This window comes from Mixophyes fleayi, chromosome 1 (genome assembly GCF_038048845.1).
Source record: "Mixophyes fleayi isolate aMixFle1 chromosome 1, aMixFle1.hap1, whole genome shotgun sequence".
NCBI lineage: Eukaryota > Metazoa > Chordata > Amphibia > Anura > Limnodynastidae > Mixophyes > Mixophyes fleayi.
Genome location: NC_134402.1, coordinates 350,201,308 through 350,219,789, shown reverse-complemented (window position 1 = coordinate 350,219,789; position 18,482 = coordinate 350,201,308). Strand labels below are relative to the sequence as shown.

At 40.9% G+C, this 18,482-nt stretch overlaps 1 protein-coding gene across 1 annotated transcript in view; it reads left to right on the top strand.

Annotated features, from left to right (window-relative positions):
- The window catches only part of GLT1D1 (glycosyltransferase 1 domain containing 1), a 91,107-nt gene that overhangs the window by 16,723 nt on the left and 55,902 nt on the right, over nucleotides 1-18,482 (top strand). The window contains exons 4-6 of the mRNA XM_075176793.1: nucleotides 6,246-6,297; nucleotides 7,344-7,380; nucleotides 13,163-13,219. Of these exons, the coding sequence (XP_075032894.1) occupies nucleotides 6,246-6,297; nucleotides 7,344-7,380; nucleotides 13,163-13,219 (146 nt within the window). The remainder of the gene's footprint in view (nucleotides 1-6,245; nucleotides 6,298-7,343; nucleotides 7,381-13,162; nucleotides 13,220-18,482) is intronic.

Here is an 18,482-nt window from a genome sequence, read left to right as displayed (position 1 = left end):
GCCGTACAGGGACAGACAGAAACACGATACAGGGTGAGACAGCACGGTACAGTTAACAAAAAGCACAGTAACTCAGAAGCTCAATGTACAGCTAGATGAGAGGTGAGAGCCCCAGCGGGGTAGAGAGGGGGGGTAGAAGGGCAGGGGGACCTCACGGAAGAGACAAGGAGCTGGAGAGCAGAGTTAAGGTGGTGGAGAACAGAAGGAGAGGAGGCCCTGCTCGAAGGAGCGTACAATCTAAGGGGAGGGTAGGACGGACAGAGACGCAATGGTGGGAGGAGGGAATGGGGAGAACGGAGGCAGAGACGGAGAGGGGGGGAGAGGAGAATGAAAAGGAGGGAGGTAAGAGGGGGACAGAAGTGGGAGGGGGTAGGGGAGACTGGGAGGAGGTCAATTAGGTGGGGGACTGGAGGGCTTTAAGGAATAGGTGGGTTTTTAAGGCCCGTTTGAAGCTGGACAAGTTGGGGAAGTTCTGATGGAGCGGGGGAGCTGGTTCCAGTGGAGGGGGGCAGCGCGGGAGGAGTCTTGGATGCGAGCATGGGAGGAGGTAATCAGGGGGGAAGAGAGGCGGCGGTCGTTAGCCGAACGCAGAGGGCGGGATGGAGCCCTCTGCGTTCATATTCTCTGTTGTATTCTTGTTACCTGTTCCATGATCCAAGACCTGTGGCTAACCTGCAGAACATTGCAGGTCACATCATCATCGATCCTGCTTACAGGCCATACTGTTAGCACCAGTGTTCTGTTGTCATTCCATCTTGTTCCTCAGATTTATCTATTTATCTACTTACTTTCCGATGCTCCGCTCAGCCTCTCGTTCTGTGTCCGGGTTGTTATACCCTGCTCTGTGCCTCCTAGAGGACCGTGGCCTGCAGATAGAGAGCAGCCAAGCCCATATTCCCTTACGAGGATCCCTGGTGAATACCTCTCTTTCTGTTAGACTCCTCACCTCGTAGAGGTTAGTCATCACCTAAGCAGGGCCCGAGGTCTATTCTAACATCTGACACCGTGACAATACCCTTTGTTTGCATGTCTGCTTTTATTTTGTCTACCTTGTATGTCCTTGTTTTATGTATGTACTGTTTTCCCTTCTGTACATTGCTTCGGTGCACTGTGGCACCATACAAATCTGCAAAATTAATAATAATACTAATAATCTGCTTTGAAACCATAGCAACCAATCTGACTTTTTTCTTTTATTATCTAAGCTGCAGTACACAGAATTAAGCTGGGTAGATACTACTGAAAATTTACAGCAGATGCAATTTCTGTAACTATTTTTATCAGTGACTGAAAGTCCCGATGAGCATGTAGATTTATGTGTACACACCTACATGGTTTACCTTCAGATCTGTACTCTTCATCTGTCATAACCATCTGCTGAAAAGATTGTGACTCTGCACTCTCTATAGAGAGATCTGCCTACACTTCTGACCACACACTTTCACATTTGCCTGACATCATTCCATTGTCCATAGTGCTTTTTAGTCAGTTAATAAAAATCAAATCAGACGATATGACATGCTTTAGTACAATAAAACATGATTGTGGGAACGTACACACTAATGCAATATCAGATTTAGCAGTCGTTTATCGTGTAATTGGCATTATAATTGGTTGAAAAACCTGTAGGACCTGAGTCATTAAGGAAAGTAAGGCAAAAAAAAGGAGTAAATCTTCTCCAGGACAAACCATGTTAGAATGCAAAGGGTGCGAATTAGTTTATTATTTTACACATATATTAAATATTGACTGTTTTTTCAACTAGAACACAAATACTTCATAACTTTATTTTCACACTAATATTTAAATTTGATCTAGGACCAGGGGCGGATCTAGACAATAACTTTACCCGGGGCGATTTTAGGGGGGGGGGGGGGGGGGGGGTGGGGCGATTTAGGCCCCGCCTTCTTTCTGATGTCTAATGCTGCCGGCGGCTGCACAGTATGTGCAGGTCCGCTCGGCACTGACAGTGTGCTGCCCCGCTGCTCTGATTGTGTTTAAAACACAATCAGAGCAGCCGGGCAGCACACTGTCACTGCCGAGCGGACCTGCACATATTGTGCAGCCGCCGGCAGCAAGCCCCTGCTAGGTGCGATCGCCCCCCCCCTGGATCCGCCACTGTCTAGGACATGCCCTACCCAAACTATAAATCTGTCCCCACATTTTAAATTTACCTCCCCCTCCAACGCAACATGGTTTTGCCCAGTTGCAAAGTTATACCTTTTTTATGCTTTGCTCTCCTTAATGACTCGGGCTGTAGTGTGTACCCAGCTTAAGGTTAATTGCTGATTGGTTGCCTTCATTTTAGTACAGATTAGCCTCTGTGGTAAATAACCCACAAAGACCCTTATTTCTTTGCAAACTTGCATTTTTTAATGTTTGTCCGAACATCAGCACAACTTGATAGGCTCAAAAATTAAATATAACGAGCCTACAATGATATAGTTCCCCCAATGACAAACTATCATTGTATCATTGTACTGACCCATTTATGATGCATTCAGGTGCATTGTTTATAAACTATTAATAATGGTTGGTCACATTAAGTCAATTATTTCCTTATATTGAGTTTATCTTTCCTTGCCCTACTAATGTTTTTCAGAGAACCATGAAGGTTATACATTTAAGATAGGCTTTTATATCAATCCATCACTGAATTCGATCAAGGGGTTGTAATATCTGTCCTACAAAACTAAACGGAGAGAGGCAATCTTCAGCTCTCTTGTTTGCTCTGCAGCCTTGTTAATAACAGAAATCCACCAGTTCCCTAATCCTTTCCTAACATAACTGCTTTGTCTAAATTCTTTGGTTTTTTTTTCTTTTATAGGACAAATCCACTCCCCCAAATAGCATAATAGTGTGGTTCCCACATATCCTGCTGTAATCGCTCCTGCCACATCCATAAATGGCAGTTGTCCAGGGATCACCACCTCGGAGAATGAATTAGATGAGTAGTGCCTGTTTATCGAGAAGTGTGATTGGACGTCACAACAGCAATCTACTCTGCGTTCTCAATACACTTGTACTGATCACTGTATTAATTATCAGTTTTGGAGATTTTCCATCCCTGGAAAATGAACTGTTAACCGGCAAAGGCTGGGATGCATACAGTGGGAACTACAAGGGGTCCTGGATATGGGAATCCCATGATTAAGCTACTCGGTGTAAGGTGGGATTTTATAACAAAAATAAAAAAGCCCTTTTTAGTGTTACTTGCTCACTGTAAAGATATCTGAAAGCAGTTTAAGTGTGGGCATGTGATTTAGATGTAATAGTGTAAAGTGACATAAAGAGGTAGTACTTCACAGAACATGAAGTGATGATGGAACTTAGCCATGAACAAGTCATACAAAAGACTTTCGTTTCATGAAGAGTTATGTTGTTTAAATGAGGAATTGAAAGTGCTCTTGTTCTGGAGGGGACACCCCTCTCCATCTCTGAGGTCACAAAATATTCTGCAAATTAGAAACTGTTAAAGTGCACCTGTTACCATGAATTAACATTTTCTAGTTCATTAGTATATATTAAGCCAACTATATGTCATACTTGCCATTTGTAAATTTACCTTTTCCATGTTTGTTTGTTTTTGTTGTTTGGTTGCTTATTTTTTACTCTCCTTTTATTTAATCTTTTATTTCCTGCCTAATGCCCATACCTCTGCTATGCCAATGAGCTGAGGGATTCAGGTTTAGCAGTACCATAGGTGTGTAAAAAACGAGGGTGTTATACTTTGGGGTGAGGATAGAAAATGTCACTGTAGCAGTTTGTTTAAAACACAGGCAAGTCTAGATATTAAAGACACCAGTGTAGTTATACATAGAGGTGACAGTTTCACTTAAAATTGTGATCCAACTGGCATTGCTAAAACTAAACACCATGTACCATACATACCAGTGGTTTAAGTAGCAATGTGGTGCTACTATTTTCTACTCCTAAGGCACACTGTCCTCAGGATTCTCTTATTTTTACTTTGGTGCAGTGGATAACATTGCTGCCTCACTGCTCTGGGGCCATAGGTTCGATTCTGACCTGGGGACAGGGCCTGATTAAGGGTTCTGGCCGCCCTAGGCTAATACGGCCGCAGCCCCCCCCCCCCCTCCCTCCTCCGAATATATAGGTGTATAGGAACACTCCTGAATATGAATGTTCAGGTGTATTCTCCAGCATTCAAATTTAGACAGATTGTGCCATTGTCTTTTACCTGTTCTTGCTCTTCTCTCTTGCAACTTTGTTATCCTCTCGCTGGCTTCTGGAAAGTTGGCGTCCTGTTTTGAAAATGCAAAAATGTATTATAATGCAAACCCTGAATGGTTAGGCCCTTTAGTTAAAACAAAACACTCCATTATGGCCAAATAAAAGTACCCCATTGGACAGGCATATATAAGCAATATCTAAATATTTGTTGTCAATCAAATACAAACCTCTACCAGCCCCATCTCACTAATATTTAGTATTCTAGTGATTGCTGAGACCACCCATGTGACCACCACACAATCATGAGATTCTGCCCCCCAAAGCTGCTGTATTTTTTAAATACCCCCTGCAGCCATTTTCCTTAACCATAACACCCCCACAGCCATTTTCCTTAACCCCTGCTGCAGCCATTTTCTTTACCTCCCACCCTGCATCCATCCCCCTTGCAGCTATTTTCCTTACCTCCACTCTGCTAGCTAGCTATCCCCCCCCGTCACATCAAAACTCCCCCAGTCACATATATCAGCCCCCCTCCTCTGCCCTCCTTCATACATATCAACCTCTCTCCCTCCCTATAGATTTTCATGGCAGCTCCCCCCTCCCACCCTATTGATTTGTATGACAGTCCCCCTCTCCCTCCCTATACATATGCATGACAGTCCCCCCTCTCCCTCCCTATAGATATGCAGGGTAGTCCCCCCCCCTCCCTATAGATATGCAGGGTAGTTCCTTCCCCTCTCTATAGATATGCAGTGTAGTTCCCCCCCCCTCCCTATAGATATGCAGGGTAGTTCCCCCCCCTCCCTATAGATATGCAGGGCAGTTCCCCCCCCTCCCTATAGATATGCAGGGCAGTTCCCCCCCCTCCCTATAGATATGCAGGGCAGTTCCCCCCCCTCCCTATAGATATGCAGGGCAGTTCCCCCCCCTCCCTATAGATATGCAGGGCAGTTCCCCCCCCCTCCCTATAGATATGCAGGGCAGTTCCCCCACCCTCCCTATAGATATGCAGGGCAGTTCCCCCCCCCTCCCTATAGATATGCAGGGCATTTCCCCCCCCCTCCCTATAGATATGCAGGGCATTTCCCCCCCCCCCCTCCCTATAGATATGCAGGGCATTTCCCCCCCCTCCCTATAGATATGCAGGGCATTTCCCCCCCCCCTCCCTATAGATATGCAGGGCAGTTCCCTCCCTATAGATATGCAGGGCAGTTCCCCCCTTCAATTACCTGTAGTTGTGCCAGCGTCGCTCCTCTCCTCAGATCAGCAGATAGGAAGTGAAGACGTCCTGCTTCCTGTCTGCTGCACAGCAACAGGCAGCCTGGCGATTGGCTGTGTGTTGCTAACCACTGACCACCATTGCTTTTGATTGTCGAGCCCTCCACCCCCCCCGCGGCGACCCCCCTCCCCCACCCCGAAAAAAAATACCCACAGCGCCGCGCCCCCCGGGACCCAGCGCCCCAGGCTGCAGCCTGGTCAGCCTAGTGGTTGATCAGGCCCTGCCTGGGGACTATCTGTGTGGAGTTTGTATGTTCTCCCTGTGTTTGCATTGGTTTCCTCTGACTCTCCAAAGACATAATATTAGGTTAATTGGCTAAATTAAGCCTAGTCCGTGTAGTAGGGAATATAGATCATAAGCTCTATGAGGCAGGGACTAATGTGGATGATCTTTGGAAGTACTGCGTAATATGTAGATATCATATTCATCATTCATAAATAATACTAACATTTGTTTGAAAAGGAAAACAATAGTTTGTTCAATGTTCCTTTTCCTTCCTGTACAGAAGAGGAGTATGTGATAGAGTATTCCTCCCTTCTTCCTGATCACTGGGCAGATGCAGCCCTGAAACACGTTGCTGTGGTACCAAACATCCTTGTGATCTTCCATAGTTCCTATTGTATGAAATATATATATTTTTTTAAATCATATATAAATATTTACTTTGCAAGACATGTACGGAATTAGTTCAGTATAAGTTTTCTCATATTTACATGTATTATGACATTTATGTTTCTGCTGTATTGTACTGATTATTCAGTTTGTTTTGCAGGTTTGCAGTGGCATTTACGTACAAGATAAAAGAGGTTGCAGCAAAACATTGGGTATGACACTTCCTTTTTTGGCATCCGCCAAGCACAGGGCAGGTTTGGGACAACATTTTTACAGACCAATTTTATAAAGCGCTAAAATTGATTATGCTAGTTTCCATTAGTAAACTCTGATTTTTGTTTACCTATTTGTAGGCTTCATTATCTGGGTGTATTTTTGTAGGTGGAATTGTAAAAGTGCTTTCTGGTAGCCACAGTTTACTCTCTGGGACTTATTTGTAGAAAATGTATTTTATGGTTATATATTACAGTACTAACATATTATGTTTTCAACCTTGTAGATCTGTTATGTATGGTTTCATGGGAAACACTTTAGTTTCATGGGACTTGGAAAAAAGATTTATATTTCATGAAATACAAAAAAATGCTCAAGGCAGGATAGATTTGTGTTTCACTTGGTCCTATCTTCCTTCAAGCGATGCTGTCTGCTTGTAGTGAAGTGCCTGATCACTGCTTGGCATAGGGGATTTTGCACTAGGTCTTTTGGTTTAGGATTACCTTGGCCCACCAGCCGTGGTTTTGGTATTATAACTTTGTTTCGTAATGTTTGCTATATAATTCTGAGTAACTTTTAATTGAAGCTCACTCTTTATGGGGCTGGCTTGTTTTCAGCTCTTGTTTCTAACCTTCACAATGATTATATTGTGGATCAAAACTTTGGCTGTGTGACTTTTATCTTGTTAACAAAAATTCCTGGAAATTGGTCAAAGGAGTTTTCTTATCATTGCAAACATGAGTGAATATCTCATGGTCTATGCAATGTCCATCTGCTGTCTCGATTCTAGTAGTTTAATATACTCTTACAGCCACTTGTGATTCTTTTCTTTAAATGACAGTTCTGAAGGCAGAAACATGAACTTTCTATGACGATGTGATAGTCTGAAACACGTTTATCCTCATGAAACATCGATACTTTCTTTTAGACTTTACTGTGAAAAAAATATAAGCGCAAAAAAAAAAGTTTGTCATTGTGAGTGTGTGAGATTTTAATGTTTCCGCTCTGTTGTAAAAGGCTTCTTTCCTCTTTCATTATTTCTTAGCCACAAGCAAAATGTAAAATACACATCCAATCTCAAGGTAAGATTTTACAGCCATATTAAATGTGACACTGTAAATGTAATGAACAGATGTGGTTGCTTTACTAGATCTGAAAATACAGTAGTGTCAAACAAATTTCAAAGATGCCTATGCCTAGTTTAGCGCTAGTGCTTTGATTTACCTTATAAGTATGCAAGTTAGCAATTCGATGAAAGTGTTGAAGCCCATATATCATTTCACAGTGCCTTCTTTATATGGGTTCCTACATTATCCTCCAGAGGAATTAGATTCTGAACAATTGTATATACCTTTTACCAGTGGCTTCCTAAGTAGCATAGCTAGAAACCTGACTAATAGACTGTGCTAGTGATAAAACATGTGACCAAATGGGGAGAATGTGCTGGATTACATGCATCTTATCCATACTTGCCAACTCTCCCGGAATATCCGGGAGACCCCCGATATCTGTATCAGACTCCCGGGAGAGAGGGCAATTCTCCCGATTCCCGGCCGGCTGTGGAATGTAAATGGAGGGGGCGGGGCTTATTTGGCATCATGGACACGTCATTGTGGCCCCACCCCCTAGTTTTATTGGTCAAAAAGGTGGTGACAGATTTGGGGGCTAACAGAACAATTCTTAGATCCCCGCCCCCACACACCCACCTGCCCCCCGGACCTCCCGGGACACAAGCTGCCAATGTTGGCAGCTATGATCTTATCATTCAACAAATTATCACAATGTTCTTCTTATATTATCCATGTATGGTGGGGTGATGTCAAATAAATATTTGACTGTCCTGGAAACAGTAGGTTACATCATAAGACAATAGAATGATCATAACTTTTGTCGATCAAGTTGATCATACTTGCTCGAAGTATATAGAGAAGAAAGAAGCACTCTATCATATACCTTGATGCCTAGACATATAAAATAAAAGGAAATCCGTTAAGGTAAGTGACTTATAAACACAATAGTAGTAAGCAAACTATTTATTCTGCACCTGTTAATGTCCCCCTTTACAATTAAATTAGAGGTTATTTATTATCTAGTGTAATCACAAAGCGTTCCCACATTGCCAAACCACGGATTCATTGCCTCTGGCTCCTGGAACTCTGTATTGTCCTATTTGGGGTTTAACAGTTTGGTTTCCTCCATGTACTTTGCATTAGTCAACAATGAATAAATAAGTGATAGCTGGCAAGTGTAGTGCCCATTAATCTGTAATCGATTAGCCACTTATTATGTTGCTGAAATAAGTACAGTTTAGACATACATTTTAGCCATTCTGTCTTGGCGCCAAGAAAGAAATGAAAACAGGACTAACTTATCTCTGGAAAAGAGGATTTTCCTAAAGGATTGTAATGCATAGCTTTGTACTGGTGGAATGTAATTATGAAATTGAGATATAAGCATTACATTAGAGAGGTTTTATTGTATCAAGTATCCACTAATAGCTGTGACTGCTCACCAAGCCTAATGTTTGGTCAATGTTAAGTAAATCCCCCTCCCCTCTTACTGTATTAGTAAATCATATATGCAAAACATTCAACTATTATTTTGAGTGCAAATGAACAGACTGAAGTACCACTGAGAACCCCACCTTACAACTTGTCAGTGTTTATAGATAACAATTATACAATATATTCTCTTCTCTCTCAACAAATGTAGACTACATATCCTCCAACATCATGGTAGTTAATTATGTTCTACTGCATGGAATAGCTTTTTAAAGGCAATGGACAATCCTACTCACCTAATTTAAATAAACAAAATCCCTGTATGTTTAATATATTTCCTACAATTTAGCCGTGCAGTAAGGACAGATTATTACTATACTGTATTATTCCATAAAAAAACCCTCAATATTCAGTTGGGTATCCCCACTTTACAAAGCTGAGGTTTCTTGATCAGAAAATCATGGTGTTCTAAAACATGCACCTGATACTGCCCTTAGTTTGCAAATGGCTTTTTGCAATATATTACTCATTGCAACAAGTCCACAATTCTCCAGCTGAGAAATTATATCAATCTCCCACAACACCCTACTTCCTGAAATAACTACTATACATTTTGCCAAATCAGACAATTTATAGTCTAGCACAAGTGTGGAATAATGTGAATTAAGGGTCCGGTCTGTAATATGCGATAGACAGCAGGATTTTTAAGGAACCAGTGAAGCTGTGCATTAAATAGAAAATGACTCCCAAAAGTCAGGTACCAGAATTCTTTGGGGAGCAATGGCTGTCTGGCTCCAGCCCTGGTGTAACACATATTAAATACACATGCCACCAGACTGCAACTGTTACTATACAAACATGCTGCTAGTGTAGTTCGCATGTTTTTTTTATTTTCTTTCATTTCTCTAGTATACAATACAGTTCCTATCTTTTATTTCACTAAGATATTTCATTGTTTCCGTGCTGTTATCCAGTAAAGGTATTTTGAATGTACCTTTTACCTCACATTTATATTGGTTTTGTTTTTATTTCTTTGTTGTGTTCTTGATGGACCACTGAACCCCACATTTTTTTGTTTTTTTTTAACTCAAAAGGTTTTTTATTGAATTTTTTAGAAAAGCATATTACAAACATAGCAGTGGTTGCAGAGTACATACAGCAGATCAGTTATATTGAACAATCCACACTGCTTAGATAAACAATCAAACAAGTAAATAAGAAGGAGAAAAAATATTGGTACAGACAACAACACATCTTATGACCCAGTGTACATAAGCCGAAGACGGCAAAGAGAACAGACAAGAAAAACAGACGGATAAAGGGGGGGAGGGGGGGACAAGACAAGACAAGAGACTATCCGGTTATAGAAAGTGTACCAGTGGGTCTAGCCCAAGTACCCAACTTAACTCAACAACCATTCCACAGTACTCACGGATCAAAGATTGAACTGTGATTCGTAAAGTACTCATACCATATAAACCACTTAACAAGCGGGGAGGAAGCCCCTGTAGACAGATTAAAACCTATGGTTTCCATTTTGTAGCTATGTTGGATCTTGTTAATAATTTTAGGGAGTGCTGGAATTAGAGGTGATTTCCAGTTCTGGGCTATTGCAGCTCTTGCTGCAATGAGAATATGTCCAGTGACATAATGATTGTGTCGCTGGAGATGTTTAGGATACAGATGAAGTAAAGCCATATCTTGGGAAGGAGAGATATTATTTTTGGAGACCTGAGAGATTAAATGAAAGATTTCGGTCCACAATGGTTGAAGTTTCGAGCAAGACCAAAAGATGTGCATAAGCGTACCAATTTCACCACAATTCCTCCAACAATATTTAGATTCTGATGGCCAGATTTTATGCAGCTTATCTGGAGTAAGATATAACCTGTAAACAATTTTAGTCAACATTTCTGAATGGTTAATAAACTTTGACATCTTATATATGTTTAGGAAGACTCTCCCCCATACCTCTTCTGAAATATTGATATTTAGGTCAGATTCCCAGACAGCTTGAATCGGTAAAACCCGATTGTCAATGGGAGTTAAGAGTATCCAGTACCATAGGGAAATACCACCTGTGTGGGATGTGGGGGAGAGAATCACCTTGATACCAGGGGGGAGGGGTCCCATCACCCCCAAATGAACCCCACATTTTAATATTCAGTTATGAGCCATGAGGAGAAAATAGTGTTCAGTGTTAGCCTGACATTTCACTGTTGGGTTGTTTAAAATGCAAAGTATTACCTCCCAATCACTGTCCCTATGTGTGAGTCAACCATTTGACATATGTATGAAAAACTCATCCCTCCTAACATGGCAGCCTGTAGTGAACACAGGCATTTTGAAGATATTTAGTCAACTACAGACACAGCCAGCCATTACATAGCTTTTGATATACTGTACATTAATGTCAAATGGTGGATTTCCTTGTTTAATTCAGAGATTGTCAGGCTCGGTTTTCCAAAAACCCAGCCCACCCAAACATGGCAGATCCAAGTACTTTCGCACGCCCTGGAAACTAAAAACAAGGCAAAACGTCACTGTTGCGTTTTCGGATCTCGCAGGTTTTGGATTCTATAAGTACCGCCCTCCATGGAGATCTGGCGCAATTTCACAGACAGCCACAAAAGGGGTAGCAGCGTGTCTCCTGTGACATTGCTTTGTGCCATTGCTCATACAGAAACAGGAGGGATGGCAGTGTCCTTGTCACTCTTCAGTCACATTGTTCTTGTCACTCTCCAGTCTCAGTGCCGTTGCTCACACATAAACAGGGTTAGCAGTGTTCTTGTCACTCTCCAGTCTCTAGTCACATTGCTCTGTGCCATTGATATGGATTCACATCCGTCCACAGAAGACCAGGAACACCAAGCAGCTGCTGGCACCAGTCATGATGATACTAATCCCTCTATGTCCTCTGCTAAAGCCTATGTTCAAGTGCATAGTGGTTTTAAGGCAGGGAAACAAAAATTAAAAGAAAAAAAACACCTCTCTAATAAAGGTGAAAGTTTACTGTAGAAAAAAATAAAATTGCCAACATGTCATTCAATCCAAAATATTAACACGCATACCAGCATCAGCTATCTCCCTTCTCTCAGCTAGATCCCAGCACTTTCAATCTACACTGTCATCATCCTCACCCTCATCAGTGTGTACACCATTCTCACACAATAATAATTCATCCCCGATGGAATCCACGATTACAGAAGTCTCTGTAGTTTGATGTAATTGCTGGTAATGACCTTCCTCTTGAAATTTGTAGTTTATTTTATGGCTGAGCTGTCACAATTTTTGGGCAATTTTTTTAGACCAGACCAAATAGCAAAATGTTGTGCTGACTCATCTACATCACCACTTGTGTGTTTGTACCATTGCTCTAACCGGTCTTACAGTTCATTGACAGCACTGTTAGCTTAGCTGCCTTAAGCCCATTTTTAGCTTGTTTTGTGGGGGCCCAAACAAACCAAGCATTTCAGCCAAAAAAGTGCCACTCCTTGTCGCTGAAATGCTTGGTTTGTTAAACTGTAGCTGTTTCTGTGTGAGTTTGTTAAACCTTTTTAACATTTGGGTGGGTGGGCTCAAGGACAATTCCATCTTGCACCACTTTTTTTTTCTGCCACTGCTGTGTGGCATTGTTTCCTAGATGTGCTATGAACTGCCGTGTGTTTGTGTCATTGCTCTGTCGCTTAGCATCCAGCCTGCTCGCTGCAGTCTTTGGCCGAAAGTGTATGAAAATAATATTGTGACCTGTAAGGTGGTCAAAATTGACTGAAAATGACTGCAAATTAGTGTTATTAAGGTTAATAATAATGTAAGAACAAAAAAAGCAAAGTTATGTGATTTTAGCATACTTTAGCATTTTTTTCTAAAAAAATACAGATCCAAAACCAAAACACGCGAGGGCGGTTTTGGTGAAACCAAAACACGGGGGTCAGTGAACATCTCTAGTTTAATTTAGTACAGTTCTAAGACAAAATTCAGTATATTCCATGCGTGCCATAGTATAGCCTTATGCAGTACAGTATACACTTCAGTCCCCACATCTAATGGATGAAGACAGCTGCACGGGCATCTTGTGTAATGTAACAATTAATTTTGTCTTGTAGGTTTGAAGAAGATATCGGTCACCTAAGGAGCATTTATTTGAAAAGTTTTAGTATTAGGAACGCCCTAAGAATATTATTATTTTGGGAAAAAACTTCATGTGTAACATTGTGGACTTATGATCTAGAAATATACATTTTTTTTAACAATTTCCTTTAGTTATTTATCTGGTTTACACACGCATAGTGAAGAGACCTCAATTGAGAAATGTGTTCAGAAATTCAGATCACTTTTATGACATTTTTTTCTTTTTTTATAGGGATTTTAACCCTGCCAAATGTGTCTTTCAATTGTGAAGCCTTTCTTCAAAATGCAGGTAAATAATATAACAATAGAACGTTTGTCGAGAATTCCCTTAACCTCTAGCTAGAACTCCACTCACTATCCTTCTGCTATGGCAGCCACCCATACAGGTTCTACCAACACAATGGGGTCAGCAATGCAGAGATTCAGAAGAAGATAATGAACTGCTAGTAAGGAACTGGGATGTCTGGGACACCAACCATCGGGGAGGGAGGTTTAATATTAAAATAATATTGTGAGTGAATTTCTTCGACTCCCTTATAATGTTCTGAAATTCAACTCTGGCAAAAGATTAAACCAGCAAGAATAAAGCTGTTAGGATGATGGGGGAAAATTATATCCAATATGCCTCACTGGCATTCCAGCTGTGTATAAGGCATGAACCACTGCCAGAAAACAGACACATCTGTAAGTATATGTCGCTATTCAGTACCTGTGTCCCAGTTTAAAACATAGCTACATATGGTTATAGAAACCTGCATAAGCCACAGCACACCACATACATAGTTATTTCTGAATTATAATAACCATACCTATATAAAATATGATCTAAAAATATGAAGCTGGCTCGATTTAACCTTTTCTGTACTTTAACTTATCCAAAGTCCATGTCTTCACAGAAAAGGCTAACTTAAATAAGTAGCTCTATGATTGACAGCTGCTATCACAGCTGAACAAGTTCATAAAGTAGATGTGCAGAGTCTGGCATCTTTGCATAGCTGTTCTGTCTTATGATGGGCAAACCTCTTATTGTAATTCAATACTGTCTCTTTATCTTCCCGTTTACTCAACTAAATAATTACACATTCTACCAACATTGCTCAAAATAACATTTGCCACTGAGGGAAAATAACACTTAAAAGAATTTGTTCAGTACTATAATTTGTTCAGTGACTACAAGTTAATTAAGGTAATAAAATTAGACTTTTATTTTCGTTTGCCTTTTTTTGCACATTTTTATGTTTTTGTTTTTTTTTTTTGTTTTTTTTTTAGTTTGGAAATCATAAAGATCACTAAAAAAAACAATGTTGTAATGTGCCATTTTGTGATCCTTCTCATCCTTTTAAAACCACTACATTTTTAAAGTCTAGTTCCACACTTCAAAAATAATTTGTAAAAATGTATCTCCCACCCTTAATATTGGGCGTCCTGAGACCACCATTTTTCTGTTGTGATTTGGAGTGGAGTGCTGCAGGCACCATTTCAGTCCTCATACCAAAATGTTACTCTGTCTGACAAAGCTGCCACATGGAAATATAGAACAGCAAAGATGAAAGAGGCATGCCTGTATGTCCTCATAAAGACAGCTTACATTTGTGTTGTTCCCTTTGAACTCTCTTAAAGGGTTTCTTACATGGAGCTGCTGTAGGCTTTAGCAATATCTAGTTAATAGAAATAATGTAAATAGACTGATGTGGTCTTTGGTACAGTTAGATAGTCACAGCACTGTCCAATAACGTGTCCAATAGGACTCCCCTGACTCCCACACAAATTTATGTAGCAAACTTGCTAGACTGGTAGCCATCAATAGTGCTGCTTGGGCAAACCCCTATAACCCCTGAGCTTTTTCTTATTTGCACGCTTCTTTAGGAAATGGCGAGCCTTGCTATACTGAGTAAATACAATTTATGGTACTGTGAATCTATTGCACTGGTCAAAATGGAAGAAGGACTGTGCCTTTTTCTTCTACTACACAGAGCAACATCTGAGATTTAATTTGATTTTTATTTCAATAAATACATTAAACAGTTGACTGTATTTCACTTTCAAAACTCAACTGACTTTCCAGATATCACTTAGTAACTTCTTTATAAGAGTCGACTGGCTGCCTGGCTTTATGTAGTTCTAACTATGTGAAATTGAGTGTAACATCAGAAACAACCTTTGTTTAAAGAACAATTTCATTCTTTATTAGTCTAATCAATATTTACGGTCATTTTTCATAATGTCTGCTCTTAACTGCATTGAACAATTAATTCCAATCATCATTTCCTTTTTATTTATTTTCTTTGTTGTTCAAGAATTTGGTAGCTTCGATGAGCACATACTGTGGACCTCTTTTCATTTGAAGTGTTGATCTCTTTTGCCTTCTAATAAAGAATGAAATGTTTGCTGATCGACGTTCCATGTTTGAGCCAAGGCAGTGTCACTTTTGTTGATTGCAAAAGTTTGTGCTGCCAATGAATCGTGAATGTACTTCTCAAACACCCTGGCAGAAAGTAGATATAACGTTATAGATTGGACCTCTCATAATTCTACAGTCCCAGAACTTACACAGCAGATCAGTGAGTGCCCATGCAATAATTATGTATTTTAATGAATCCAAAGGGGGTGATCCCAGGATCTGATTATCCAGTAGGCTGACTAGGCTGCAGCCTAGGGTGAAAGGTTTCTGGGGGGGGGGGGGGGTTCAAAATTTTGTGCGATGCAAAATAGGTACAGGGAGAGCTATAAACTGAAATTAATTTTAAAATATAACAGAATAGTTGTTTTTCAAAATAACTTTGATACCTGAAAGAGAAATGTAAAGTTTTAATCTTGACGTATTGCTATGGTAATGGCTGAAGACAATGAGTCATGATTGGGCTGAGGATCAGTGAGTAAGAAAGACAAGGATGAAGACAGGCGCAGGAGTGACAGCCCCCTTCACCTTCACATGTTCACCGTCAGTAGCGCTCGTTTATGTGTCTTTTATGCTGTGATGAGTGATGAATGTTACTGTGGCCCTTTTAAAAGGCCAAGTGGACAAACAGCGTGGGTTCCCCCCGATTCTCCTCCAACCAGCCCTAGGCTTAGCCAGCTGGGGCTGGAGACACTGTAGCAGGGTAACCCACAGCACAGGGTCCCTCTGCAATGAAGCCAACCACCTCCAAACTGGTCAGCATGGGGCTAGATTCCCTAGGGAGTTGGGGTCTGTAAAAAAAGAATGCAGGCCCCCTTCCTAGGAGAACTCGGCCCCATGCTGACAGCACTTGGGCTCTTGTCACACCCCTAGGTGGTGGATAATAAATGGTTTTAAAAAAAATTAAAAATGAATGAAACACTATTTTATTTTTACATTGGTCAAGTACAGGTCCCAGCAAGCCTGTGCTGTCATGAACAGTCTGGTCATGCTAGTGCTGCCAATGGGGAACCACAAGTGCCAGCGTGCCCTGACGCCTAGGGCCCGCTTTTTCCTGTAGTGCACCAGTGCAAAATACAAATAAAAGACGGCACTCCTTTAAACCACCAAATTTTATTTAAAAAATTAGCAGGGTCACCTGGCGTTGCACGTGCAATTTGTAATGTGTAGCAGTTTTTATATATTAGAAAATTATTTCAGTAATAGACGAAAAATGCTATTTAGAAAATAAGATGTGTTGCGCTGTCGTTATGTCGTTTTGTGGTGAGATTTTGTTCCAGCAGTCAAACAATTGTTTACAACCAAAAAATTATGTTTTCAATATTTGTCGTGTTGACGCTATGTGGTGTAATAGGTTACTTTTTTGATACTAAATAACAAGATTTGGCAGCTTTACCTTGAGAGCTGTGGAAAATATCACACACTATATGGACAAAAATATTTGACCACACCTGTTAATTATTGAATTGAGGTGTATAAAATAAAACACTTAGCGATGCATTCTCCATTTGCAAACATTTGTAATACAAAATGGATCATACTGAAGAGCTCAGTGACTTCAAGTGTGATAATGTGATAGGATGCCACCTTTGCAATAAGACTGTTCGTGAAATTTCATCCCTGCTGGATATTCCACGGTCAGCTGTAAGTGATATTATTAGAAAGGGGAAGCATTTATGAACAACAGCAACTCAGCCACAAAGTGGAAGACCACGTAAAGTCACAAAGCTTGGTCAACGACTGCTAAAGCGCATGGTGCGAAAAAGTCGCCAACACTCCTGATTCCATCGCTGCAGAGTTCCGAAACTTCCAGTGGCATTAATGTAAGCACAAAAACTGTGCTGCGGAAGCTTAATGGAATGGGTTTCCATGGCCGAGCAGCTGCCTCACTTCACCAAGATCAATGCCAAATGTCGGATGGAGTGATGTAAAGCACACCGACACTGGACTGTGGAGCAGTGGAAACGTGTTCTGTGGAGTGACGAATCGAATCACGTTTCTCTGTTTGGCAGTCAGATTGGCGAGTCTGGATTTGGCGGATGCATGGAGAACAGTACCTGCCTGACTGCATTATGTCAACTGTGAAGTTTGGTGGATGAGGGATAATGGTTTGAGGCTCTTTCAGGGTTTGGGCTAGGCCCCTTATCTCCAGTGAAGGGCAATCTTAATGCTTCAGCATACCAAGTCGTTTTGAACAATGCTATGCTTTCAATTTTGTGGCAATATCTTGAGGAAGGCTTTTTTCTATTCCAACATGACTGTGCCGCAATGCACAAAACAAGGACTACAAGGATGTGGTTTGGTGTGGAAGAACTTGATTGGCCCACACAGAGCCTTGACCCCACCATCATCGAACACCATTGGGACGAACTGGAACAGATATTGCATGTTAGCCCTTCTCGTCCAACATAAATGCTGACCTCATAAATGCTCTACAGAATGAATGTGCACTAATCCCCACAGAAACACTGACATCTTGTCGAAAGTCTTCCAAGAATAGTGGAAACTGTTATTGCTGCAAAAGTGTGACCAACTCCATATTAAAGTATATGTATTTGAATACAACGATATTACAGTCCCTGTTTGTGTCCAAATAATTTTGTTCATATAGTCTGTGTGTGTGTGTGTGTGTGTGTGTGTGTGTGTATACGTGTGTGTGTGTATGTATATGTGTATATATATATATCTATATATTAGAACCCATTCATATTTGCCCACTCTTCCTTCTTTTGTACTATCTAGTCTTGTAAGCTTTTATTCCAAAGTGACTTGTAAAAAATATTCCAAGTGACTTCATAAAAAAAAATATGTTGTCTGGCAGCTTGATCCCCAATATAATCCAGTCGGGGGAAAAAAAAAACCTCTTCCGGAGATGCCGCAACTGGTTCTGAATACAGGAGCAACCTGCCACATAATGAAATTGTAATAGCCGGCAGGTCTCGTATAACTTGGAGCTAGCGTGGGGACGCTAGCATCAGTAGTACTACAAGCCTCAGCATGCCCAGATTGTTTATTGCAACCTGCGATTGAGGGACCTGTAGTTCACCAATGTAAAATAGTATTTCAGTTATTTGTATTTTCTTTTCACTTAACCATTTATTACCCCACACTCAACGCCCAGGGGTGTAAGAATAGCCCTAGTGCTATTAGCACT